A 26,352-nucleotide genomic window follows, 5' to 3' on the forward strand; every position below is an offset into this window, starting at 1 on the left:
TATGCTTCTTGAAACACTAGTCCCTGGTGATGCTTTGTCTGACAAATATTATGTCAAATTGAAGGCTAGGAAGTAGTAGATACAGTGAGTTTGGGAGGTTCGTGGGATTTGTTAACTTACTAAAGTAAAACTTTGCCATATGATTGTTCTTACAAATACCAAAATATCAATTATATACCTTTTTAGTTATTTTTCTTAAGTTATTTACAGATTTTATTGTTAATAAAATAATTCTATAATAAACATGACTAATTTTATTCCATGTCTCTGTGTATATTAAAATCATGATTTGATACAGACAAGGATCTTACTTGATTTTTTTGGGGGGGGGGTAACTGGGGGTTGAACTCAGGGAATTCAATCATTGAACCACATCTCCAGCCCTGTTTTGTATTTTATTTAGAGATAGGGTCTCACTGAGTTGTTTAGCACCTTGCTTTTTGCTGAAGCTGGCTTTGAACTCAGCATCCTCCTGCCTCAGCTGCCGAGTGCTGGGATTAATCTGGAAGTCTTATGTCCTTTTAGTAAACTTGCTTTCTAGCTCCCTAGGAGCTGATCAGAAGGAGGCAGCAAACAGGGTAAGAGAAGGTGCTTACAACTGGTAGATTCAGTGTTCTCCATATCAGTAGTGCTTATTGGTTGAATATGAATATTTACCATATGCAGTCTATCATGTTTATATGGAACATAGAGAAAACAGTTTTATAAGGTTTTCATTTTATAATATACAGTACCTTCAATAATACCATTGTGGTATCATTACAATCAATAAAATTTATATGACCCTATGTGTAAATTTAGAATATTATGCCAAAAGAAAATTTACTTAAAGCAGAGAGTATAGCTTTTTGATGATTATTTTCTGTACACATAGTTGATAATAATTTATATGTGATATATAATAAAAATACATTGTTTTAGATTTGTCATTTATCAGTTATGTGATCTTGACTAATTTACTGAACCCTCCTGATAAGCTTTAATTTCTGCACTCAAAATGACAAGTTGGAGTTCCCTGTGATTCTTTATTAAGCAAATTGTCATAATGAAAAACAGTAGTTACTCCCAAATAGTATCTAATCTATCTGATCTGAAGTTCCATGGTAAAGCTAGTTATTCTTTTAACTATGACTTGTTTGAGGCAATTAGTGATCAGAAGTAAATATATAAGGTACTCAAATAATTTGGAATTTGGGGGCTTATATGTCCTAAGTATGGTAGTCCTCCCCTTATATCCAAGGGAGATGTTCTAAGACCCTCAATAAATGCCTGAAACCAGGGATAGCACCAAACCTCAGATATACTATATTTTCCCTCTATATACATACTTATGATAAAGTTTAATTTATAAATTAGGCATAATAAGAGCTTTATAATAATAATAATAATAAAATAGAATAATTATAACAATATATTGTAATAAATTTAAGTGAACGTGGTCTCTCTCACTTTCTGTAAAGAATGAAGTCAAATATCAATGTTTTTGGACCACAGTTTACCAAGAGTAACTGAAACCATGGAAAACAAAATCACAAGTAAGGGATAGTAGTTTATGTGACGTAGATGCAAATGTTAATATCTTTAATGAAGACATGAACACAAACTGGGCATGGTGGTATACTCTCTTAATCCCAGCAATCAGGGAGGCTAAGGCAGTTCCTGATCACAAGTTCAAGGCCAGCCTCAGCAACTTAGCAAGACAGGGTCTCAAAATAAAATAAAAATGGGTAGAGGTGTAGCTCAGGTGTAGAGCCTCCTGGGTTCAATCCCCAGTCTTGAAAAAAAATAGTAGAAAATAACAAATAATTGTCATTATCATAATATAGAATCTTAATGAAACTTGCTGGGAAAAATGAGGAGATGTGGATCAAAGGATACAAAGTAGCAGATATATAGGATGAGCAAGTTCCATATAACATAGGACCACAGTTGGTAAAATAATATCGCATTAGGGATTTTTGTTAAATAAGTAGATTTTAGCTGCTCTCATCAAAAAATAATTAAGATTTTTTGGTGAGCTTGTAGTTGTTAGTCTGCTTCAGTATAGTAACTCTTGTATTATCTGTATGTATCCTATATGTCATGTTGTAAACCTTTTATAATACACAACAAAATTTATTTTTTGCTGATTACTCGTAATATCATTATCAGTCTTGTTTAATTTTCATTAATTATCCAGAGATTCCTTAAGTTGGGTTATAATACATTTTTTTTACATATTCATGTGAATTACTTTCTTGTTTTTGCCTTTAAGCTAATTTAACCATTTAATTGGGTTTTTTTTCCCACTTTCTTAATCTTATTTGTCTTAATGGTCTTGGCATTTACATATTATATATTTTTGATACCTAGCAGATATCTAAAAAGTAGAGAATACTTTTTACATGAATTAACCATTTGAATATGTTCCTGGTTATATATGAGAAGCTAAAATTCTAAAAGTTTTAAATGATAAATTTTATTTTCTGGTTTTAAGACTTTTCAGAAATTGTCAACAAAAATATATTGTCATTTTTTACTAACTGCATTTTACTAACTCTCATATAATAGGATTATAGAACTCAATGGTGGACAACCGCCTCTAACTTATAAAAGATTTCAGACTCTCATCAGCAAAATGGAACCACTGGAGATACCAGTAGAGACGATTACTTCAGAAGTGATAGAAAAGTGCACAACTCCTCTGTCCGATGACCATGATGAGAAATACGGTGTTCCTTCACTGGAAGAGCTAGGTAGATATAAATTGTAATAATTGTGGAGATTAAGACTCAGTAAATCTTAAATGATTCAGAAAATTCTACTTCATTTTATTTTGCCATATAAAGTATTTTGCATTAGTAGGGAAAGCGATAAAGAGAAAAAGAAAGAATGGAGCAGGAAGGGGGAGGAAGGAAGGGAAAAACTGATTATAAACTAAGTGATATCATAAACTGAGTGATAAATCTGTACATTCTTTAGGTATTCTGTAAATATGTGAGATGATGTTACCTGTGAAGATGCATCCTAAAGCATAGAAAACTCATCATAGCCTTTGTAGGTGAGGGAGGACTATCTAGGTACTAAGTTCATTTTTATCAGTTCTTACAAATTTTCTGCAGAAGAATTTGTTCTCCTAGTTATTATGGTTAAATAAAAAATATTTTAGTTTCAGAAGAATAATACATTTATCTTCCTTTCTTTTCTTTCTTAGGTTTTGATACAGATGGCTTATCCTCTGCAGTGTGGCCAGGTGGAGAAACTGAAGCACTTACACGTTTGGAAAGGCATTTAGAAAGAAAAGTATGATAATGTAGATCATATAATCATGCTCATCATATAATCATGCTCATGTTTCCAAACTGACATATTTTAAGTTATTTCACTCTCTTTAAAAAAAAAAAAAAAAGAAGGCTGTTGAAAAGAAGGATTGATGGTGGAAATAGTTAAAATATCACAAAACTAATTGTTTAAGAGTTAACAACTGAGTATTTAAATTCCCTTCCCCCTCCTCTTCTGATTATTTTCCTTTGGCTACTACCATACTACCTCTTCATTCTTTGTACCTAAGTTTATATCAGTTTGACCATAACTTTGAAACTAGAATAGAATTCTATAGTAGTGCCTCTATTCACAAGGGATACATTCTAAGACCCTAATGGATGCCTATAACCACAAATGTCACCAAACCTTATATAGATTGTTTTTTCCTATGTATGCATACCTGTGATAAAATTTAATTTTTAAATCAAGCACAGTAAGAGATTACCAATAATAACTAATGATAGAATAATTATAACAAACTATTATAATAAAGTTTATTTAAAACTTTATTATTTATTTAAAACTTATGAGTTATTTATTTCTGGAATTTTTCACTTAATATTTTTTGACCATGGTTAGCCATGAATAACTGAAACCTGGAGATGTGAAACTGTGGACAAGGGGAAACTGCCATATGTCACCTTTCCCTCAGTGTCAAAAATACAGATTGAAGGTATTTTCTACCTTTGCTGGGAATTTGAAAGTTTTTCATGTGTGCTGCATCAAAATGGCTGAAATGAAAGAATGCTCACTTTTTAAAATCTTTTTTTTTTAAATTAAAACATGCATTTGTGACTGACATAATAAGTTATTTCCCAAGAATTATGTAATTTTTTAAATTCAAAAATCTCGGTTTTGTACACTTAAAATGGAGAAGACAGTTTTGATCAATGTAATTCTTTCTGTATGTTTTCAGGCTTGGGTGGCAAACTTTGAAAGACCTCGAATGAATGCAAATTCCTTACTTGCTAGCCCTACTGGACTCAGTCCTTATCTCCGATTTGGCTGTTTGTCATGTCGACTCTTTTACTTCAAACTAACTGACCTTTACAAAAAGGTATTATCTAAAATTAGAGCTTATTTTTCAAAATACTTTTAAAAAAATTTGTTGATAATACTTCCTTGCTTTTTAATCACAGGTAAAGAAAAACAGTTCTCCTCCCCTTTCTCTTTATGGGCAACTGCTATGGCGTGAGTTTTTCTATACAGCAGCAACAAATAATCCACGCTTTGATAAAATGGAAGGAAACCCCATCTGTGTTCAGATTCCTTGGGATAAGAATCCTGAGGCTTTAGCCAAATGGGCAGAAGGCCGGACAGGCTTTCCGTGGATCGATGCTATCATGACACAGCTTCGTCAGGAGGGTTGGATTCACCATTTGGCCAGACATGCGGTTGCTTGCTTCCTCACACGAGGTGACCTATGGATAAGCTGGGAAGAAGGAATGAAGGTGGGTGTTTTAGCTAATGTAGACCTATCTACAGTCTAGCTTTTGTGTGGATAATGCATAGAATCCCCACAAAACAAGAACACATTCTGAGAGCAGAATGGTAAAATCAGACAGGAAGAATGGTGAAAACTGGTTAAATGGATTAAACTTAAAATTGTGTTAGTGTTAAACCAGCCTAGCTGTTAAGAGAACTATTAAGATTTAACATTCTGGATTTATTGGACAGATATATTTATAGGTGTTCATTTCTGTTCCAAAGTTGATTTACCCAAGAGTTCTTAGAAGAAACTAATTCATATTATGAATTTTAAAAATATTAATTATTTCACCTCAATTTAACATCATAGCTTTTGGGTAATAGTTTTATTAAGTGAAGAATACTACATTTTGTGGGCTGGGGATGTGGCTCAAGAGGTAGCGCGCTCGCCTGGCATGCGTGCGGCCCGGGTTCGATCCTCAGCACCACATACCAACAAAGATGTTGTGTCCGCCGAGAACTAAAAAAAATAAATATTAAAAATTCTCTCTCTCTCTCTCCTCTCTCTTTAAAAAAAAAAAGAATACTACATTTTGTGCTTACACATAGCAGGATTTACATATATGTTTTACCTTTCATAAATTTTCCCTATCCAAGGACCATTTCTGATTCTGTTTTTTTTCCCTCATCTCCTCTATTTTCTAGTACAAAGTTGTACAAGAAGAAAATATATAGCACCTACTTAATAAATTTATATCAAAATCATTTATTTTAATTCTATTTTATTTTGAATTAAGGAATTCGAAATTTAATCTATATAATGCTAGCATATTTCTTTCTTTTTTATGTTTGTTTTTTCCATAGCTTTATTGAGGTAAAATTGAAGTATAATGTTTTTTTTTTTGTTTTGTTTTGTTTTGGGGTACCAGGGATTCAACTTAGGGAACTCAACCATTGAGCTACATCCCTAGCCCTATTTTGTATTTTATTTAGAGATAGGGTCTCACTGAGTTGCTTAGCACCTTGCTGTTGCTGAGACAGGTTTTGAACTTGCGATCTTCTTGTCTCAGCCTCCTGAGCCGCTGGAATTACAGACATTCACTACCACGCCCAGCTAAAATGTGCATATTTGAAGTATGCAGTTTGATCAGTTTTTACATGTATATAACCAATACAATCAACATAAAAAGTATTTCCATTACTTTTTAAAAAATTTGAAATCATGCAGTGCTAGTACATTTCTAAGGTGTGCTTATATTTGGGTGTGCTCCCCTTATCTACATCAAAGTACAAAGTATCTAAGTTTGAGTTAGTAATTTATTTGGTATCATTTTGTTTTCTTGAATATGATCTGCTTTTTCTCTACTTTTAATATCCTATTATCCTTTAAAATCAGTGGCTCAAGTAATTTTTTGCTCCCTACAATAAGACTGTGAAGGCTGAAGAATAAATTCTGTTTAAGCAATCTACTAAACATATGTTACCAACACATTTCTTTTCCTGAAACAGTCTACAGAACATACACACGAAAGCTAACTTTGGAATGTTTAATCTTACAATTTTGTGCTAGATTTTCTTTGCCTTGACTTTTGATCTACAGTGACCTCAAAAATACTTGCTTTGAGAATCATGTGTGTGCATGCTAATTGGTTACTGTTACTTCTGAAGGTATTTGAAGAATTACTGCTTGATGCAGACTGGAGCATAAATGCTGGAAGCTGGATGTGGCTGTCTTGTAGTTCCTTTTTCCAACAGTTTTTTCACTGCTATTGCCCTGTTGGTTTTGGTAGAAGAACAGATCCCAATGGAGACTACATCAGGTAAATAAAGGATTATTACTATTCAGTGTGGAATAGCTAATGATGGGCAGCAGAGATAAAGAGTAAACAGATGACGTAAATGATATTGATAGCTAGTAATCTGTGATAGTTTGCTGATAATATATTTTATTAATATTTTTTCCTTCTCCCAAAAGGCGTTATTTACCTGTCCTAAGAGGCTTCCCTGCAAAATATATTTATGATCCCTGGAATGCACCAGAAGGTATTCAGAAGGTAGCCAAATGTTTGATTGGAGTTAATTATCCCAAACCAATGGTGAACCATGCCGAGGCAAGCCGTTTGAATATTGAAAGGATGAAACAGATCTATCAGCAGCTCTCACGATATAGAGGACTAGGTGTGTCACTGTCTTTGATTTGTTCTTTAACAGATATTTACATACTTATCCATGAATTTTATCTTGATAATAATTTAATAGGAAATTCATTCTCCTTTAGGGCTTCTTGCTTCCGTACCTTCTAATCCTAATGGGAATGGAGGTCTCATGGGGTATGCACCTGGAGAAAATATCCCAGGTTGTAGCAGCAGTGGAAGTAAGTAAAAACTAAGAAATTTCTGTTTTTACTAACATAAAGAAATTAATAATTAGTTATATTGTTCATTGAATCATGCTATAATGGTTTTATCCTTAAAAATCTGTCCCTAAAATTAGTGTAATAGATTCTCTGTACACGTGCATACACATTTATACATACATCATCCCCTCAAACTAGTGGTGACATTTTAAAGATGGGAAGTACCATTACATGTAGCAGATATGGACTAGATCATGTTGAAGGTCTTCTTTTAAACCAGATGAGATCTTTTTTTTTTTTCATTTATTTATTTTATTTTGTGGTGCTCAGGGTTTGAACTCATAGCCATCCGTGCTATGTATGAGTGTGGGAGCCCTGAGCTGTACTTCCAGCCAGGAGATTGATTTTTAAGGGTAAAATGAAACTCAAATCTCACATTTTCCAAATGTTCATTATTTTTTATTCTCTTTAGCTGAATATCAGCTATAAGATAATTAAGAAAGTCAGCAGCCCTCTGAGCAGAGCCAAAAGATTGACCGACCATATACATACATAGGGCCTCTAGCCCTTTGATACATGAGGTTTTTCTTACAAAGCCTCATCTGTGATAATCTTCTATATGAATTGTGTGTAGTTATCACATACATTCTAAATATATATGATATTAATAATGTAAAGAAGTCAAATATATATCGGAAATTTGAATCATGATATCAGTTTTCTAAAGCTCTAACCTAAAATGCTATGAGGCTAAGTGCTGGGTTTCTGTTCTCGTGACTAAAAGGCTCAGAGGTCACTCTAGTTAAACTGGGCTAACTGGGCTGCACGAAATAACCACACAAGAGACACAAATACCTTTTTCTTTGGGGTCGCTGTGATGGCTCCTCTGACCTTAAGGGTCTGCAGAAAGAGAGCAAGAGCACGCGCTGACCCCTTTTATTGAGGAGAAGCTATTCAAATGAGGCAAGGGGTCAGGTTTCAGGGGGCTGAGTCTCTCTTCATGATGTCCACTGTCAGCAGGTTGACTGACACCTGGGTAGGCCACACCCAAGGGCACAGTAAGAGAAGGGGACCCACACAAGGTACTTCCATGGAAGATTTTATCCTAAACAGGGCAAGGGGTAATATTACAAAGGAACAGGTGAGCATAGCTTCACCCATGGGCCTATAGCAAGACACACCCATTTCTGTGACTGAGCGCCTCAGCACCCAGCTGGGGAGTGTAACTCAGTCACCCGTAAGGTTGGCCTCCCACAGCTAAGTTTCATTAAAATCAAGAGAATATTTTAGAAATGTTTATTTTTTAAAAAATCACATGTTCTAAATTGATACTAAGAATAAATCTTTTTAAAAAATGAACCTTTCTGAATTCAGAAATATCCTGCATCTTTATAAAAGCATATATTTTATTAGTTTTCGGAGAAAGGAATAAGAGCACTCACCTTTTCACTGCCCACCTTGTGCCTAGCAGTAGATTTTTGCCAACATATTCACAATAACCTTCCAAGGGATTGGTGTTGAGGTCCTCACTTTTTGGTTGGGGAAATTATCCCGGGGAGGTAGGGTAGCTTAACCAAGATCCCATGGTTATTAAGAAGTTGAGCTAAGATTTGGATCCACATCTGAGTACCCCCAAAGTTCCTACTCTTTCCTACATCTGTGGGTCACCTTTAAAAGTGTTATTTACCTACCAAATAGTTGCCAGTGATACAGTGTATTTCAGAAATATTCTTTCTCAGGGTCTCTACAGTTTGAAGAAACCTCAACAATATATCGTTTCAAAAGTTCTTCCATATCTCTAGTTCTGTTTACAACCTGCCTTGTCAACCTACACTTGAATGGGAGGGACAAAATTTCTATGAAGCATTATGACAGGCAGGGGGCAGAGGGACGGGAACCAATAGGTTCCCGGTGCCTGGATAATGGACAGTGATTGGATGTACTGCTTCTTAGAAGTTTACTGAAACCTATCCTTTATTTGGAGTTGTCATCTAATGTTAATCATGGTAGCAAGTTAAATTGGGATCATTTTGTTTCACAAATTTATAAGGTAGTTTGTGATGTTATAAAAAAATTAATAAATCTTGAGATTATTCTTGTCTTGTAAATACTTAACCTGTAACACATGTTGGAGCTGAGTTCTATTGGCCTTTCCAAAGACCCAAAAGCTATAAAAACTGGGTAACTGGAGCTTACAATTTGAATGGGCACATGGAGGTAAAACAAAAACAAATGAAAGAAAGTGATAAATTGTAAGATGCTGCCTCCACTTGGCAATAAGAGAAAAGGAAGCGAGATCAACAGGGGCTGAAAGGACTAGAGAAACTGTCCTGTAGCATGGTAGGTATGGGTAGCATTTGAGTAGGAGGGTGAAGGAGAACATTCGGACCTAGGAATAGCAGTGGCTGTGGAAAGATCCTGGGGATTTGGACTATAGTATTAATTAACCTTTTCTCCTCTGAAGTTTCTCCTCCATTTGAAAGGACTTATGTGCTTCTGAAGCGTATGCCCTACACTTGCCTGTCTGTAAGTTTCTATCTTACAGTGCCTTACAAGGCACATCAAAGGGCAAGATTGTTTATGACTTAGTTTAGGTTTTTAAATAACTGAAAAATTCTTAGTCTCTGTAATACTGTTTCATTTTTCTTCTCTCATTTTTATACATATTGAACTCAGGAAAGGAACAAACATACATAGATTTCTTAAAGTATTTGTGTTTTTATAATAAAATAGATCACAATCTGTTTCTTATAGCAAGGTGTTTTAGTTTTTATTTTTAAATTTTTTACTATAAACTGTGTTCATCAGCATTATTAGAGAAATACAAACATTAAATATTGTGAGGTGGTTTGTTTGTGTTTTTTTTTAAGTTGTAATTGGACACAATATTTCTATCTCATTTATTTTTATGTAGTGTTAAGGATTGAACCCAGGGCCTCGCATATGCAAGGCGAGCGCTCTACTGCTGAGCCACAACCCCAGCTCCTTGTTTCAGGTTTTTTTAAATTTGTTGCTCCTGTTGTTGTTGTTTTGGTACTAGGGATTGAACCCAAGGGCACTCAACCACTGAGCCACATCCCCAGCACTTTTTTTGTATTTTATTTAGAGACAGGGTCTCACTGTGTTGCTTAGCACCTTGCTAAATTGCTGAAGCTGGCTTTGAACTCATAATCTTCCTACCTCAGCCTCCTGAGCCACTGGGATTATAGGCATTTGCCACCCTGCCCAACTGTGAGGTGGTTCTTTACACCCACTTAGTGACCACCTGTCACTGATTGCCTAGAATTGGTAAATTTTCTGGGACACAGAACTTTCAGTGCTATAACCTAGAAAATGCCAGGCAAACTGGGGCAAGTTGGTCACTGTATACTCCTAGAATGGCTAAATTAAAAAGAACACCAAATGTTATGAAGCAGAAATGGCAAATAGTTAGAGACAAACTAGAATAGTGGTTGCCTTGGGCTTCAGGGTAGTATTGGGGAATGAAAGGAAATGGCCAGTAGGGATCTCTTGGGGGAGATGGAAAAGAAAAGAAAAACCCTGGAACCCTTCCTGAGAAATGGGATATAAAACAGTACTAGCACTTTAGGAAAACAGTTTGGTAGTTTCTTAAAAAGCTTCATATAAATCTTTCGTACAAACCAGAAAATTTGTTCGTAAGTATCAAAAGAAATGACTTTTTTTTGGGGGGGGGTACCTAGGATTGAACTCAGGGGCACCCAACCACTGAGTCACATCCCTAGCCTATCTTGTATTTTACTTAGAGACAGAGTCTCACTGAGTTGCATAGTGCCTCACCATTGCTAAGGCTGGCTTTGAACTCACAATCCTTTTGTCACCATCTGAGCCACTGGGATTACAGGTGTGCACCACCATCCCAGCTACAAAGACTTATAAATGATTGTTTATATCAACTTTACTTACACTTGTCTGAGGTAATATAGCCACACAATGGAATATTATTCATGATAAGAAATAAAATGCCAACATGTATGAAACCCAAAAACATTTTATTAAAGAAGCCAGACATGAAAGACCATACACTGCATGATTCCATTTATATGAACTATTCAGAAATAGCAAATCATCAGAGACAAACTAGATTAGATGTTGCCTTGGGCTTCAATATAGGATTGGGGAATAAATGCCAGTAGGGATCTCTTGGGGGAGATGGAACATGTTCTAAAACTGATTACAGTGATGGTTGCGCAACTTTGGTGAAAGTTAACTTTAAAAAATAACTGAATTGTACACTTAAGATAGGTAAATTTTATGGTTATGTGAATTATACCTCAAAGCTGGTTTTTTAAAAATTATTATTTGCAATAGAGAATTAAAAAAAACATTAGAAAAGATGAACAGCTATCACCCACAATTCCAGCTACTAGAGACAATCACTATTAAAAATTTTATTGTATTTTTCCTTTAAATTTCTTTTTATGAAGTTTTCCCCTCATACTATTTTTAAGTCAGAACTTTTAAAGTTAAAATTCCTTTTGGTGCTATTGGTAACCTAAAATAAGGGGGAAATGATGAGGTAAACTTCTTTCCCTCATAGAACTTTAAAAGAAACAATGAATATTATTTTATTATAAATAAATAAATGTTACTTTTAGTCTAGAAAAAAAGAGTTCCTATCTTGTATACTCTTAGCTCAAGACATTAATATGGAGATTCGTGATTTTTGTGACTAAGCTAGTAGCAAGTTAATTGACCAGCAAAGCTCTGTTCTTTACTTATTGTCTCTTGCATTGTAGAAAATATAATTTACCACATTTTATGAGGAAGTGACAGTTACAGTGGTGTTCTTGAATTTGGGGGGAATTTGGAGCCCTGACATACCTGCTGATCATGTAGCACTCTAAAGAAATAAAATGGTCTCTTAAGGAAATTCCCAATGTATTTTTTGAACTTACTGATTTCTCTCTTCTTCCCCAAAGGTAATAGCTTTCCTGATTTCTAATACTATTATTTTGTCTGTGCTTTTTTAAACTTTAAAAAAAGTTGAATCGTCTAGTTTGTGTTCTTTCTCTTATTGGGCTGCTCTCTCAATATTTTGTTATTCTCATTTATCTCACTACTGGGCAAAGGAATGGAATTAACTTGAGAAAATGAAACCAAGGTGACTAGTTATGACTTGTCCTGAGAGCCACCTCTAAGAGTCTTCCAGAACTGACCTTTCTTTCCTCAGTCACCATTGTCCTGTATCAAACTCTGTCCCTGCACCTAATAATACTTATTTGTACTTAGTGATTTTATTATCTATCTAATCCTCCTAGACTGTGAATCTCTAAGATAGACTCTATGTCTTAGTGATATTTATATCTCTAGCACCTGGTCTAGTCCAAAGAATTAACAGGCTCTCAGTAATATGTGTAAGATATAAATAAATAAAATGTATATGTCATAAGTAAATACAGTAATCAGAAATGTTTTTGTTGACTTTTTCATTCTGTTATGAAATTTACCATTTTAAGTGTACAGTTCAGTGGCAGTTAAGTGTATTCATATAGTTGGTGTGAAATCTTAAATAATGTAATACAAATGGCCAACAAATATATAAAAAAATGTTCAACAGTTTTAGTGATTAGGGAAATGCAAAGCAAAACTACACTGAGATGTCAACTCACTCCAGTCAGAATGGCAACCATCAAGAATAACAAACAATAATAAATGCTGGAAAGGATGTATAGAAAAAAAACCATTTTTACACTGTTGGTTGGATTGTAAATTAGCGCAGCCACTATGGAAATCAGTATGGAGATTCTTCAAAAGATTAGGAATGAAAATGCCATGTGACCCAGCCATGCCATACCCTGGTATTTATCCTAAAGAATCAAATCGTACTATAGTGATTATATGCATACCCATTTTATAGCAGCACAATTCAAAAGGACCAAGCTATGGAACCAGCTTAGGTAACCATCAACAGATGAATAGGTAAAGAAAATGTGTTATATATACACAATGGAATTTTATTTGGCTATAAAGAAAAATGGAATTATGTCATTTGCAGGAAAGTGGATAGAACTTCAGAACATTATGTTAAGTGAAATAAGCCAATCTCAGATGGTCAGGGGTCATATACTTTCTCTTGTGTGTGGAAGCTAGAGAGGAAAAAGGAAAAGAAAGGTGTGGGGCCCGGCAGGGAAACCTCAAAATCAGTTGAATATTGGAGAAGGGCCAGAAGGAGGGGGAAGGGAAAGGAGAAATACTGGAGAATAGTATTGACCAAATTATGTTGTTATACTGTGTGCATGTACAAATTATGTAGCAACACATCCTACTATTATATACAACTATAATATACCAATTAAAACTAAGGAAAAGAAGTAATTTTAAATAATATTAACACAGTACTACATTGTGGTAGGTATCACTATTAGGGGAAACCCCACAGATGGTAAGACCTGGAGTAGCACATTGATTAGTGAATTTACCATCATCCAGAGTCTGAACTTCAGCCTTACAAGTCCAAATATTGAATGTTTTCGGTACAATTACAGATGACCATTCTGTGAATACTAGACTACAAATTTTAAAATAATGTGAACTTAAATGTTTATTAATATATGGTAGAGATATCTCTTCCAGGGATATGAAGTCTCATTCATGACCCAAGGCAAGGTTTTTTGTTTGTTTATAGTGCTGGGGATTGAAGCCAGGGCCTTGTGCTTGTTAGGCAAGCACTCTAGCAACTGAGCTATATCCCCAACCCCATTTTCCTAGTTTTGAGTACCTGAAAAGCTGAATTCTTTACCCAAAAATATTTGAGATAATAAAATAAAAATAAGTAGTCTTGTTCAGGTCATAAGATGACATATTCAGGTGCCAAAATGCTCATATTTTCCTTACTGGACACACCATCAAAAATATTTCTCCAAAATGTTCTTTTCTATGCTTGGCAACCCTTGCTGCTAACACTTTTTGGAAGTCTTGATAGAATTGCTCATATCTAGTCTGTATCTGCCCCTCTTTGTATGATTTGAATTGTTTAGCTCCCTTGTGGCAGGCCCTTATTCGCTTATCTCCAATTAAATATGCTTTGGAGGGGCTCTGAAGGAAGAATGAGGAAGAAAGTGTCAGGAAAAAGGAAGGATATCTATCTTACTTTGCCCCTGTGTTTTACCTTCGTAGTCAAGTTTTTAATTGTCATCTGGTTAAAAAAAATGTTTCTTAGAAAATGATCATTAGTGATTTTGCCTTTCAACTCTCAACATTCTATAAGCCTAAATATCCCTGATTTAGGCATGTGATCTTTGATTTATAGGGAAGATTGTGAAAACTTTATAAATGAACTTAGATACAAAAAGTAAAATTTGAATCTGTAGTCTTTCTACCTACATCTTGGATTTTATTTTAAGTCATTTTACTGTGTTAAATAAACAGGTTGCACTCAAGGGAGTAGTATTTTACATAATGCTCATGGAGACAGTCAGCAAACTCACCTGTTAAAGCAAGGTAAGAAAGAAGCATTCAAGCACACTATGATTTTCATCTTTCCTATCTTAAATGTACATTTTTTAAAACGTGTAGGAAGAAGCTCCATGGGCACTGGTCTCAGCAGTGGGAAACGTCCTAGTCAGGAAGAGGACACACAGAGTATTGGTCCTAAAGTCCAGAGACAGAGCACTAATTAGGTAAATACTTTATAGCTTTATTTCTTGCTTTAGAATTATATAATTAATTCAAAATACACTCTACTGTCATGTATATCTAAAATGAATAAAAAGAAAATATAATTAACATAAAAAACAAGATAACTTCCAAATGGAACTCATTTCTGTTTTTAAACCAGAAAATCTTGAGGCATAAATTCTTAAACGATCATTATAAAATCAGTTAATTATTTGATAGGAGAGAAGCATCTGTTCAGGACAAAGTACTGCACTCATGGTCATCTGAATCAATGATCTTTCAATTTGAAAGCTCATGATTTTGTGGTCAAGTTTTATCTTGGAAAAAGATGACTTTTTCATTTCTTTCCTATGATATGACTATGAATCTAAAACAAGTAGCCTCTTTATTTTAATGGCATTAATATAATACCTTTATTTTATTATTAATATAATACCTTTATTATTAATATAATACCTTTATGCAGAGTCCTGATGTTTTTCATATTTGTTTTAATTAGTAAATGTGAGATATAAAAAACACCCCCAAGTTTTGCCTTTTGAATATTGATGAATAATTCTTTATCTGTTATAAAATATTCTTTATCTGCTCATAAAAATCTAAATTCTTTTTTTTTATATATTTTTTTAGATGTTGATGGACCTTTATACTAGGCAAGTGCTCTACCACTGAGCCACAACCCCAGCCCATAAAATCTAAATTCTTTCCCATTAGTTTAATTTTTTTTTAAATGCTAGCCTTTTTAGAAGAATTGAAAAAAAAAAAAAAAAAGAAGAAGAATCAAATGCCATGCCTGCATTCAGTTTAATTGGATTTGGGATACTGTTTTGTGATTTAAATTAATATGGAAGTTATTTATATGGTACATTTGTCAGTTTTTAAAGACTTTGTTTCTTCATTAGACTTTCTTTCTTCATTAGACTTTCTTTCTTCATTATTTTTTATCAATTTTTATACAAATCTATTTAGACTATAAATTTCTTGATATAAGTAAACACCAATTGAATTCTTATCAAATTCTTTAGTTCTTTGCAATCAAGCTTTACTCAGTTTTTTTTTCCCCCTTAAATCACAGATAACATTCAGGAAGAATATGGTTGCAGCTGAAATTGCTGGGAAATTCAGTACTTTTCAATTAAATTATTTAAAAAGTTCTTCATTGATGGAAAGCAGTTGCATTTTGAATGCATTATTTCTAATGATATTTCTGTGGTTTTTAACTTTTTAATGAATTTCACATAGGGCAAGTGGTAATTTGTATATAAAGAACTTGGTAAAAGAATTTGCTTAATGTAAATATAAATAGTCACAATTAGTATAGACCCATCAATATATTTTTGATAATCTTTCATGTATGGTAAAAGTTTAAGTTGCAAATTGATATTCTGATATACAACTCAAAGTTTTTAGAATCAATGTGAGAAAACAGGTTTTTAGACTTTCTTAAAATGCTTTGTTAAAATTTTAGGACAAAATTTTTTTGACATTATTGTTTGACTTTGCACTCTTTCATAATAATGTTTTAGAAAATATGCATAATCGAAATTAATATGTGTAGTCTCTGTTAACACAGAAAATATATGTCTTAAAGCTTCATGTATGCCTGTTTTGACCCAAATTTGTAGAAGAATCATGTGTTGTCTCCCTGTCTTTGTTCATTTACAGCTAAAGTGACTTTGTTATTAAAGTATATGCAAATATGGAATCTTGTGTACTTGGTGGGTTTATTTCTTTCCTCAATCCCTTTTTTTGTTTGTTTATGGTAAGGGAGAAAGCTTTGGCCTGTGAGATATGATTGCAAATTACAGACACAGATGATATTCAACCACATGTCACCATTTTGAATGATGGAGCTGATACCAGATTTTCAGTAAAACAATAGTTTTTCAAAATTATATGCAAGAAAGATTTAGAAACAAAGGGATCATTTCACATACTGGAGTTTATAAGTCAGGCTATATAGGACAACAGTGTGGGTTCTGGAGTCTAATGCCTGGCCATGCCCTTATTAACTTTGAGATTGTGGGCAAGACCTTAACCTTCTATGCCTTTCTTTTTGTCATCTATAAAATATGGATGAGAGTAGTATCGGCTTCATTCTCCAGTTCCATGTGAAATGCTCATATCAGCACTTAGTGTGTGGTAAGGTACTCGATGTATGTTAACTGAAGGGCGGCCATATTGTATAGCTCCCTGGACCTTACAGTACACAGTCTACATGGCCATGTGCCACAGCTCCGGTTAGCTGCCATTATTGTTACTACCATTGCTGTTATCCCTTTACTGTTCTCTAGTAGGCTGGTTCTTACTGTTCTCAATTATAACGAGTGACTTTATTTTTGCATCTTCAGTAGTGACAAATACTCACTACAATTAATTGTATTTAAAGGTTAGTAAAGATAAATTTTAGTCAGAATGCAGAAACAATAATAAATCAATGCATAGATGATATGCATTTTTAAAAATATACTGGATAATGAACTGACAGTGATCAATAAATTCCATTACTGAAAAAAAAAAAAGAAAAAAAGCCTGTGCATTATCTTTCTTTTTTCACCCTGTTAAAAACAGAGTCATATTTTAATTGTTTTCACAATAACTATACTTCACATCCCACTCTATGGACCTAATTGTACTGTGCAAAATTGAGAAACTCAGACCTGTGTGGGATTTCTCATCACATCTGGGAGAAAGATCCAGTTTTACTGGGAGTAAATAAGCTTTTTAATAATCGAACACTATTTTGACTTATAATAGGTGATTTTGTTTTGCTTTTTTAAGAGATTTTTTTTTAAGCATTTTCAGTTTGGTCTAAATCATGGTTAAAAGGAATCTCTGAAAGGGAAAGAGTGACATCAATCCATGTGATCCAGTTAAGCAGATGCATTTAAATACAGTACTTTCCACCTAACTAAAGGGCTAGTGATCTAGAAATCCTACCAGTTTAAGACCTTTTATTTATTTGCAAATACTTGTTGAGTTCTTATTACCAAGAACTGTGCAACAACTTCAAAAAATTGAGTTGAGGGAGCCAGTTTTTTTAACAAACCTATGCAGAGTCCTGATGTTTTTCATACTTGCTTTAATGTGAGATGTAAAAAATGTAAAAAATGTGAGATGTAAAAAAATCATCACCTCCACCCCCGAGCCTTTTCCACTGAGCTACATTCTCAGGCTTCATTTTTTTTCATGCATCCCAGACATGCTAGAAACATCAGAATCTTCCCATAATTAAAACATGTTTGTCATTTCGGAAGGTAATATGCATGATAGTTTCTTTTCCTCATTTCTCCACCTAAGGGTTTGGTCTACCCCACTCCTGATTGTATGGTCCAGGAAATGTGCTGTTTTAAACATTTGGGGTAGAAAACTTAAGGTAGCATTTAATATAGTTGGTGTAGCTAGCTGAATTGGTCATTTTCAAGTGTTATTTGTTGTTATTGTTTTTTATTTGGTACATGGGATTGAATCCAGGGGCACTTAACCACTTAGCCACATCCCCAGCCCTTTTTTGTATTTCATTTAGAGACAGGGTCTCACTGAGTTGTTTAGAACTTCTATAAGTGGCCGAGGCAGGCTTTGAACTTGTGAGTTTCCTGCCTCAGCCTCCCAAGCTGCTGGGATTACAGACCTGGGTCATTTTCAAGTTTTGATTGCAGTGCACACAATTACCATTCCTCACACCATCCGAGGGAGTTCTAGTATAAGCTTCCAGCCCCCTGGTGCACATTTTTCTCCTCCAGAGATCACAGCATGTAGATGTAAATCCTGAGCTAATGTTTCTTAACTTCCTTTTCTGTATCCTACTATACTTCCCTCTTCTTAAGTGCAAATAGCATTTGGTTAATTCAAACCCCAAATCTTATATTTCAAGAAGCAGGTAATGAACAATAAGAGTTTTTATGTAAGAGAATCAGAGGCAGAAGTGTTGCTGAACAAGAACCCTCTGCATCCTATTGACATCTGTTAACTGCTCAGTTAATTGTAGAATATCCTGGAATTCAGAGTTGATTTTGAGATCAGGAGCCAGGTTTCTTGCTGCCACTCAATGATGTTAATGTCCAAGGATCTGTTTCTCTCAATAAAGCCTGTTGAAGATAAACTGCATGCTAAGGCTACACTCAATTTGATTAACATTTCCTGAGGACCTATTGTGTGCCACGCATTGTTTAAAGGAAAATAACTAGTACTAAAGGAGCTCATTCCTTAGGTGATACAACAGTCTGAAAGAACAGAACTGGGCACAGTGTGGCAATCAGATCATCCACCTGGGAAACCATGTGTTCCTGACTCAACCTCCATACAAACCGAACAATTAGGCCAGAGTCAGGGCACTATCCTCGGTAGCACTCAACTCTAATGGTGATTAATCGTGTCGTTAATGCCTTTATATTCCGTTAGGATACATTCTATTTCCCCTGTGTACCACTGTCTTCTCATTGCTGTTTCACATGCTTGGCCCTTAATAGGCATACCATAAATATATTTTATTGGATGCATATGAGAATTGGTGAAGACGCTGGGCCTGGTTTTAAGAAGAAATTAATGTGTTACGGTATGAGGCTGGGCTTCACAAGTAATCAGTGCAGGTCATCAGAAAAGGAGAGCGTTTTGGAGAAGGCATCAGGCAGGGGAAAAGGGATGGATGACTTTTCAGGACACAGGGTCACCAACTGCTGGGATAGGGTGAGAGCTGGGGGGTGTTTCAGAGAAGTTTGGGTTTTGTGGGTTTTTTTTAAAAAACATCCTGAGAATTCTGAATGGCTGTATCTTAAAAACAGTTTTTTAATTCTACCTTTTTTCTTATGGGTCAGTGACGATCACTAAGGAGCAAAGTGACTGGAATTTCAAGTTCCTTAAAATGGCTAGGAAGGAAAGGGTATGAAGATGCCACGTGCAATCTCTGCGGCTACAGGCACACTTCCCTGAAAAGCTGGTTCCCACGCTGGCGCCTCCACCTCGCTGCCCTTTGCCGCGTGGGGAAGGGGTCTTAGCCTGTGTCCCGCGCTCTGATTGGCTGCATCGGGGCACTTTTGCGGCGTGGGGGAGGGGTCTTAGCCTGTGTCCCGCGCTCTGATTGGCTGCATCGGGGCACTGGGGCGTGGCTACAGGCGAACCAGTTTCCCGAGCTCTGATTGGCCACGGGCAAAGGGGCGAGGTGGCTTGATTAGCGCTGCTTGCCTGGAGGTGCCTGGGACCCTGGACCCGGGATCCGGGCTGCGAGCCTCAGGAAGTCCGGAAAGCCGCAGATCTTAGGTTGGCTGGGGAGGGAGCAAGGACGGGGCCAGGGACGCGCAGAATCCCAGTACCTTGCTTGGAGTGGACGCTGATAGGTGAGTTGCCCCTTCTTACAGCCCCCGGGGTGACCCTGACACCATCCGGGTGGCTGGGCGCCTACCGCGGAACCCCCTGCCTGGCTTGGGCCAAGGCCCGGCGCCGCTAAGCTGCTCTGGAAAAGGAGGGCCCCAGTGTGAGAGGAGGCCCCCTGTGCTTTCATTTGTCCTTGTATGTAAACATCGGGATTGATTTGGAACTGTCAGCTGGTTATGTTATAAAAGTAGAACTTAATTGGAAATAGTGTTGCTATAGAGGGGTCTATATTATAAGTTTTCTAGATTTCACTGCTCAAAACCGGTTAGGAAACATGAAACATCAGAGAATTGTCCACCAAAACCATACGTAGGGCACAGGGCTGAGAGGGGTACTCCCACAGTTTGTTGGGTTTGAATTCAAGGTCAGCGTTTTTAGCCTAGGAACCTTGGGCAGGCTGCTTTACCTGCACGTGTTTCATTTTTTAAATTGGTTGTATTGATGATTTAATAAGTCAGTATATGTGCAAATATTTTAAATATTCTAAGGTGTGCAGATCTTTTAAATATTAATCTTCTCCATCACCAAGAAGCAGTGCCCCATTTTCCTTTGCCCAAAACCAAGGCACATATTACTCAAGTCATACGACCAGGAATTAATCCCAGGCAGTTTGACTCCAAGAACTCACAATTTTACCCTCTACATTAAGTTGCCTTATGAACTTGACTTGTCCATTCCATTTCAATTGAACCAACTTCTGTAAATTTAGGTTTTTTTCATGGCTGGGCCACAAGGTGGTTATGAATCCTGCAAAATGTTGTAGGTCTGAATGGTTTTTGTGTTGTGTTTTTTGTTGCTGTTGTTTTTCTGGAGAGTTTGTGACACTCAAATTCTCAGATGGTATGTGATCCCAAGAAAAGCATGAATAAGTGTTGTTTTAGCAGAAGAGTTAGTGCCTAGCATGAAACCTGATGAACAGCTTGAATTTAGACAAACACACTTACTCTTTGAATGAATGAAGAACTCACAAGAGTATGACAAGTGCTACATTAAGGTCAAGTGCTACATTAAGGTCAGGAGAGCACACAGGAAGGCCCCGGAAGGCCTCCTCCAGTCAACAATGGTAGCATGTGAAAGGTAAGGGGACAATCCATTGGAACATGGTGGTGAGCAGCCTTGGCCCTTCTGAGGTATACAAACAGTGCATGAAGAGCTGCAGCTATGATAAGTGGAGCAGAACTGCAGTCATGGCACATAAAAGCCGATAAGGGGAACAGCAGGCTTCATCTATTCCAAAGGTCAGGGTAGTTTCCTTGAGAAAATGACACTTAGACCTAGGAGTTATTGGACATGCATTTTGAGCACATCATAGCCAACAGCCTTTGAAAACTGTGCAGTGGGGACAGGGAGAGCATCAGGGATGGAGAGGGAGTGGGTGTGGTTGGTGTGGGAGAGAGAAATGAGGATTCAGGGGCTGGCGGAGCCTTGTGGACTGTGGTATAGCATTTCTATTTTGTCTTTATCCTAAAGTGCCATTGAAAAGTCGTGCATGCAAGTGACAAGAAAAGCTGGAGAGAAGCCCAAATGGATTAACTGAAGCCCTAGGGAGAGACTAAAAGGTAAGAGAAGGTTGAGAAGCAAACCTTGAATATGAGCCTACAAGGAGAGACGAGAAAGGGTGGCCTCTGGTGTGGGAAGGAGAACCAGGGGAGTCGAGTAAAGTAGAGGGCAAATGAGAGAATGTTTTGAGGGGAAAGATAAACTGTGCTGAAACCTGCCGAGATCAAGAGAGAGAGGCTGTGCCGCTACTCATGGGTCCAATCACATGGAAGTTGTCTTTATTGAGAGCTAAATAAGTAGAAGAGGAAGTAGAGGATCTGCAAGAATTCGCTGGAAGAAAGGAAAGGTGGGATGTGCTCTCCAGGAGCAATGAGAAGGGCGGAGGGTGCGCTGCAGGGGGGGGGGTGTGAACGAGTGCTCCGCTTTAGCGCCTCGCTTCATCGCACTGCATAGGGGCCGGGGGTTTGTGTTTGTTTCTGGTTTTTTGTTGTTTGTTCATTTTTTTCCTTTCATAAATTAAAGGTTTGTGACAACCTTTTTTCGAGCAGCAAGTCTGTTTGCTCCATTTTTCTGATAGCATGTTTACTCCCTATGTCTGTGTCACATTTTGGTAATTCTTGCAACATTTCAAACTTTTTTATTTTATATGTCATGGTGATCTGTAATTAATGTTCTTTGACACTGCTGTTGTGACTGTTTGGGGGTGCCATGAACTCTAACACCGTAAAGATGGCAAATTTAATAAACACTTTTTCTGATTGTTCCGTCAACCTTCTGAAAAGGAATCCCCATTCCCTGTGTCTGTCTCTCTCCTCAAGCTTCCTCTTTCTCTGAGACACTTCAGTATTGAATAGGCTAATTAATAACCCTAAAATGTCCCCCAGGTGTTCAGTGAAAGGAAGAACTGCATGTCTCTCACTTTTTAAATCAAAAGCTATAAATAACTAAGCTTAGTGAGGAAGGTATGTCAAAGGCTAAGGCAGGCCAAAGCCAGGCCTCTTGTGCCAGTTAGCCCAGTTGTGAGTGCAAAGGACAAGTTCTTGAAGGAAACTGAAGGAGCTGCTCCAGTGAACACGTGAACAGTGGGCAAAACGGCCTTTCTACTGACAGGAAAACAATTTCAGAAGTCTGAAGAGAAGGTCAAACCAGCCAAAAAGCCTCTTAAACCAAAGCCTCACCCAGACCAAAGCTAAGGCTTTGGTTAAGACTCTTCAATTCTGTGAAAACTGAGGATTAAGGAAGGTGCAGAAGAAAACTTTGTAGGTAGCAGAAATTGGCTCATGGGGTCAGGAAAGAAGTCATCTTTATAACAGGAAAGTACAAGGAGAAGCAGCCAGTGCTGATGGGAAGCTGTAGCAAGTTAGCCAGAAGATCCAGCTAAGTAACTGATGCAGGTGGTTACACTACACAAAATATTTTCAGTGTAGATGGAACAGCCTTATAGACTACACCTTTTAGGACTTTCATAAACGAGAAGTCAGTCCCTGGCTGCGGAGGGCAGGCTGACTCTTATTGGGGGCTGATGAACTTTATGTTTAACTTGAAGACAGTGTTCATTTACCACTTTGAAAATCCCAAAGTCCTCAAGAATTAGACTAAATCTGCCCTGCCCATCTTGTATAAATGAACAACAAATCCCAGATGACAGCTCTTCTGTTTATAGTATGGCTTGCTGAATATTTTAAGCTCAATATTGAGACCTGCTCAGGGGAAAAAAAAAAAAAAAAGATTCCCTTCAAAAATTACTGTTCACTAACAATGCACCTGGCCACCTAAGAGCTCTGATGGAGATGTGCAAGACTGTTATATTTTTATGCCTACTAACACATGATCCATTCAGAAGCCCATGAATCAAGGAGTAATTTTTACTTCCAAATATTACATTTCATGAGGCTATCACTGCCATAGTGATTCCCCTATGGATGTGGACAGAGTTAATTGAAAAACCTTCTGAAAAGGATGCACCATTCTAGATGCCATTAAGAACATTCACAAATCATGGGAGGAAGTCAAAGTATCAACATTAAAAGGAGTTGAAAATGAAATGTGGAAGAGGTTGGTTTCAACCCTGTGGGTGACTTTTAAGTGTTCAGGACTTAACGGGAGGAAGTAAGTGCAGGTATAGTAGAAATAACAAGAGGTGTAGAATGGGAAATGGAACCTGACATTGTGACTGATTTGTTGAATGACATGATAAAGCTTTAAAGATAAGGAATTGCCTCTTTTGACTGAGATGGGAAAGTGGTTTCTTGAGATTGAACCTGTTCCTGGTGGAGACACTGTGGACACTGTTGAAAGGACAACAAAGGAGTAAGGATGCACACACATGTAGTTGGTAAAGCAGTGCAGGGTTTGAGAAGAAACAGTTCTGTGGGTGAAATGCTATCAAATAGCATTGTGTGCTACGGAGAAATCTTTTATGAAAGGGTCAGTCGGTGCGGCAAACTTCATTGTGGTCTTATTGTAAGAAATGGACAAAGTCACCCCAACTTTCACTGCCATCCTGAGTCAGCAGCCAGCAGCATCCCAGAGGCAAGATCCTCCATCAAAGATTACAGCTTGCTGAACTCAGGCAATTGTTAATATTTTTTAGCAATAAGGTATTTTTAAACTAAGGTACATAATTTTTTAGAAGTAATGGTATTGCACACTTAAGGCTACAGTGTAGTGTAAACATAACTTCTGTATGTGCTAGGAAACCAAAAGTGTGACTCATTTTATTGTGACATTTGCTTCATACTTTCAATAAATACCTTGATTGAGAAATAAAGGCTTTGGCGTTCTGAAGCCATAGGAGTTGGCATCAGCACAGAAGTGGAAATGAAAGGCACAGCTCTAGGGAAGGGACTTGGTGTAGATTTGTTTGGTGTGGTGAGTTGTTCTTCTTTCTTTGTACAATTAAGAGTCAAGGGCATTAGTTGAGATGGGAGAACAGAGATAAACGGAGGCTAGGGGTTGGAGATCTGAGATTGTTAGTGGGAGGAGTAGAAGAATGAATTGACCAGAGATTGTTTTAGGCTGGTCTAGCAGAGGAGCCAAGTATGAGACAAAGGCCAGAACTGTTAAGCCCCTGGCCCGTTCAGGGGACTGAAAAATAGGAGGATGGAGAGGGAGACCATCTAAAAACAAAAGCTACATTTGATATATCAGAAATCATGGGAAAGGAAAAAAAAAATTGTTCCCAAAAATGCTTGGAGATAACTGAGAATCTGAATATCAATAGTTTAGCTAACATCCAGAAATTTCAAATGAACTATAGGAGCTAACTTTTCAAACTCAAACAGAAATATAAATGAATTTTTATCTGTTTATCTGATGCATAAAAGCAGCAGGAATAATACTACTTAAAATTAAGTGCTATGTTCCAACATTTGCTATAACATGGATGAACTTTGAAAATATATGGTAAGCAAAATAAATCAAACACAAAGACAGTAAATTTAACATCACTTTTCAAATGTTTACACATATCCTCTCCAGAAATTCTGTTTCTAGGAATTCATACTAAAGGAAAAACATATAAAATGTGCAAAGATATTCAGCATATAGTAAAACTACAAATAACCTAAGTGCTCAATATTAGGAATGAATTATAAATAATAATAAATTCACCCCATATATCATGCACTCATTTTAAATGTTTACAGAGTGTTTTAACATCACAGTGAAATACTTAACAGCAGGTAAAATTAAAGCAGAAAATAAATCATATATATAATAGTTAATTATAGCATTTGTGCTTTTCATTTTTACAGTCCAGCATTTGCTCAGTAGAGAAAAAGCAAAATCGATAACTAATTTTTCTGACAACTCACCTGAACACATCCTGGATCACCTCGGAGTAAACAAAATGCAAGAGTTTTTCTCTTAGCCGCCTTTGGCAGGAGCCTCTCCATGGGAGCACCTCACATGGTCACTGTGCAAAGTAGTTGATGTGCCTTTTAACCCTCCCGGTTTCCCTGTGATGTTTAGATGCTGTTTTTTCCACATTACAATTATTATTGTTATTAATACTCATAGAGCATGAAGCACTGCTCAAACCATTACTGTGGTTTGTGCTAAATGACCATGATGGCTCCCTAAGTTAGAGCCAGGGCTAGGTACTGGCAGTTGACTGCAGAACCTCAAAGGTGGGGCCAAAACTAGCAGGGTCTCATGAGCAGGGAGTGGGAAGGCAGGCCCCAGCCCTGTGCTTACTATGCTGTACCTCCACCTTCTGTGAAAATTGATGGTTTTCTTAGAATTTTTAGAAAACACTTCATTGTTTTCATCTTGGCTAATAGCACTAGGAATTATGGGGGGGAGGGCGGGGGAGACTGAACCACCAAAAGTAAAACAAAAGCTACGCCCATAGTTGTTTTAGTCTCCATAGGTACTAACAGTGAACTGTCATTACAAATGGCAAATGAAAATGGAAATCTTATTTTTCCTTATAGAATAATCATTTATCTAGATTTGTTATGATAACCTTGAAGGTCAGGAGTCCTCAGCAGATAGGGCAGGGATTAGAAACAGCTGTTTTCGAGCTTTCTCTTCAACCTACCGATACTCCTGGAAGCTGCAAACCAGTCAAGTAGCCCACTACAACATGCTCTCCTGGCAGGACTGATACTCAGGAACACTCTCAGAACCAGGTGTGTTTTCATTACTACAGACAAAAGAAACAGTGGTGAAGGAGTTAAAGAATAGACCACACTTGGAAGTACTGGCTGTTTTGAATTAAAGACACTTGACAAACAGCAGGAGCTGTTTGACCT

The 26,352-nt window shown here is 36.7% G+C and overlaps 2 protein-coding genes across 9 annotated transcripts in view; both read left to right on the plus strand.

Moving 5' to 3' along the window:
- Positions 1 to 16,430, plus strand: part of Cry1 (cryptochrome circadian regulator 1) — a 64,454-nt gene extending 48,024 nt beyond the window's left edge. For 3 of the 8 annotated variants that reach the window (XM_005322323.4, XM_078052885.1, XM_078052884.1), the window contains 10 exons: positions 2,551 to 2,735; positions 3,194 to 3,282; positions 4,220 to 4,360; positions 4,443 to 4,754; positions 6,400 to 6,551; positions 6,707 to 6,909; positions 7,010 to 7,105; positions 14,477 to 14,548; positions 14,624 to 14,727; positions 15,801 to 16,430. In XM_005322323.4, the coding sequence (XP_005322380.1) occupies positions 2,551 to 2,735; positions 3,194 to 3,282; positions 4,220 to 4,360; positions 4,443 to 4,754; positions 6,400 to 6,551; positions 6,707 to 6,909; positions 7,010 to 7,105; positions 14,477 to 14,548; positions 14,624 to 14,727 (1,354 nt within the window). In that variant the 3' untranslated portion in view covers positions 15,801 to 16,430. Of the gene's footprint in view, positions 1 to 2,550; positions 2,736 to 3,193; positions 3,283 to 4,219; positions 4,361 to 4,442; positions 4,755 to 6,399; positions 6,552 to 6,706; positions 6,910 to 7,009; positions 7,106 to 14,476; positions 14,549 to 14,623; positions 14,728 to 15,355; positions 15,503 to 15,775 lie in introns of those variants that run through there. The other 5 variants (XM_078052880.1, XM_078052881.1, XM_078052882.1 and 2 more) reach the window with 5 other exon arrangements.
- Positions 16,431 to 19,846: 3,416 nt separating this feature from the next.
- The window catches only part of Mterf2 (mitochondrial transcription termination factor 2), a 31,719-nt gene continuing 25,213 nt past the window's right edge, over positions 19,847 to 26,352 (plus strand). Inside the window, exons 1-2 of the mRNA XM_005322324.5 lie at positions 19,847 to 20,058; positions 21,566 to 21,654. The gene's annotated coding sequence lies outside the window, so the exon portion shown is untranslated. The remainder of the gene's footprint in view (positions 20,059 to 21,565; positions 21,655 to 26,352) is intronic.

This window comes from Ictidomys tridecemlineatus, chromosome 6, assembly GCF_052094955.1.
Source record: "Ictidomys tridecemlineatus isolate mIctTri1 chromosome 6, mIctTri1.hap1, whole genome shotgun sequence".
In the NCBI taxonomy this organism is placed as follows: Eukaryota; Metazoa; Chordata; class Mammalia; order Rodentia; family Sciuridae; genus Ictidomys; species Ictidomys tridecemlineatus.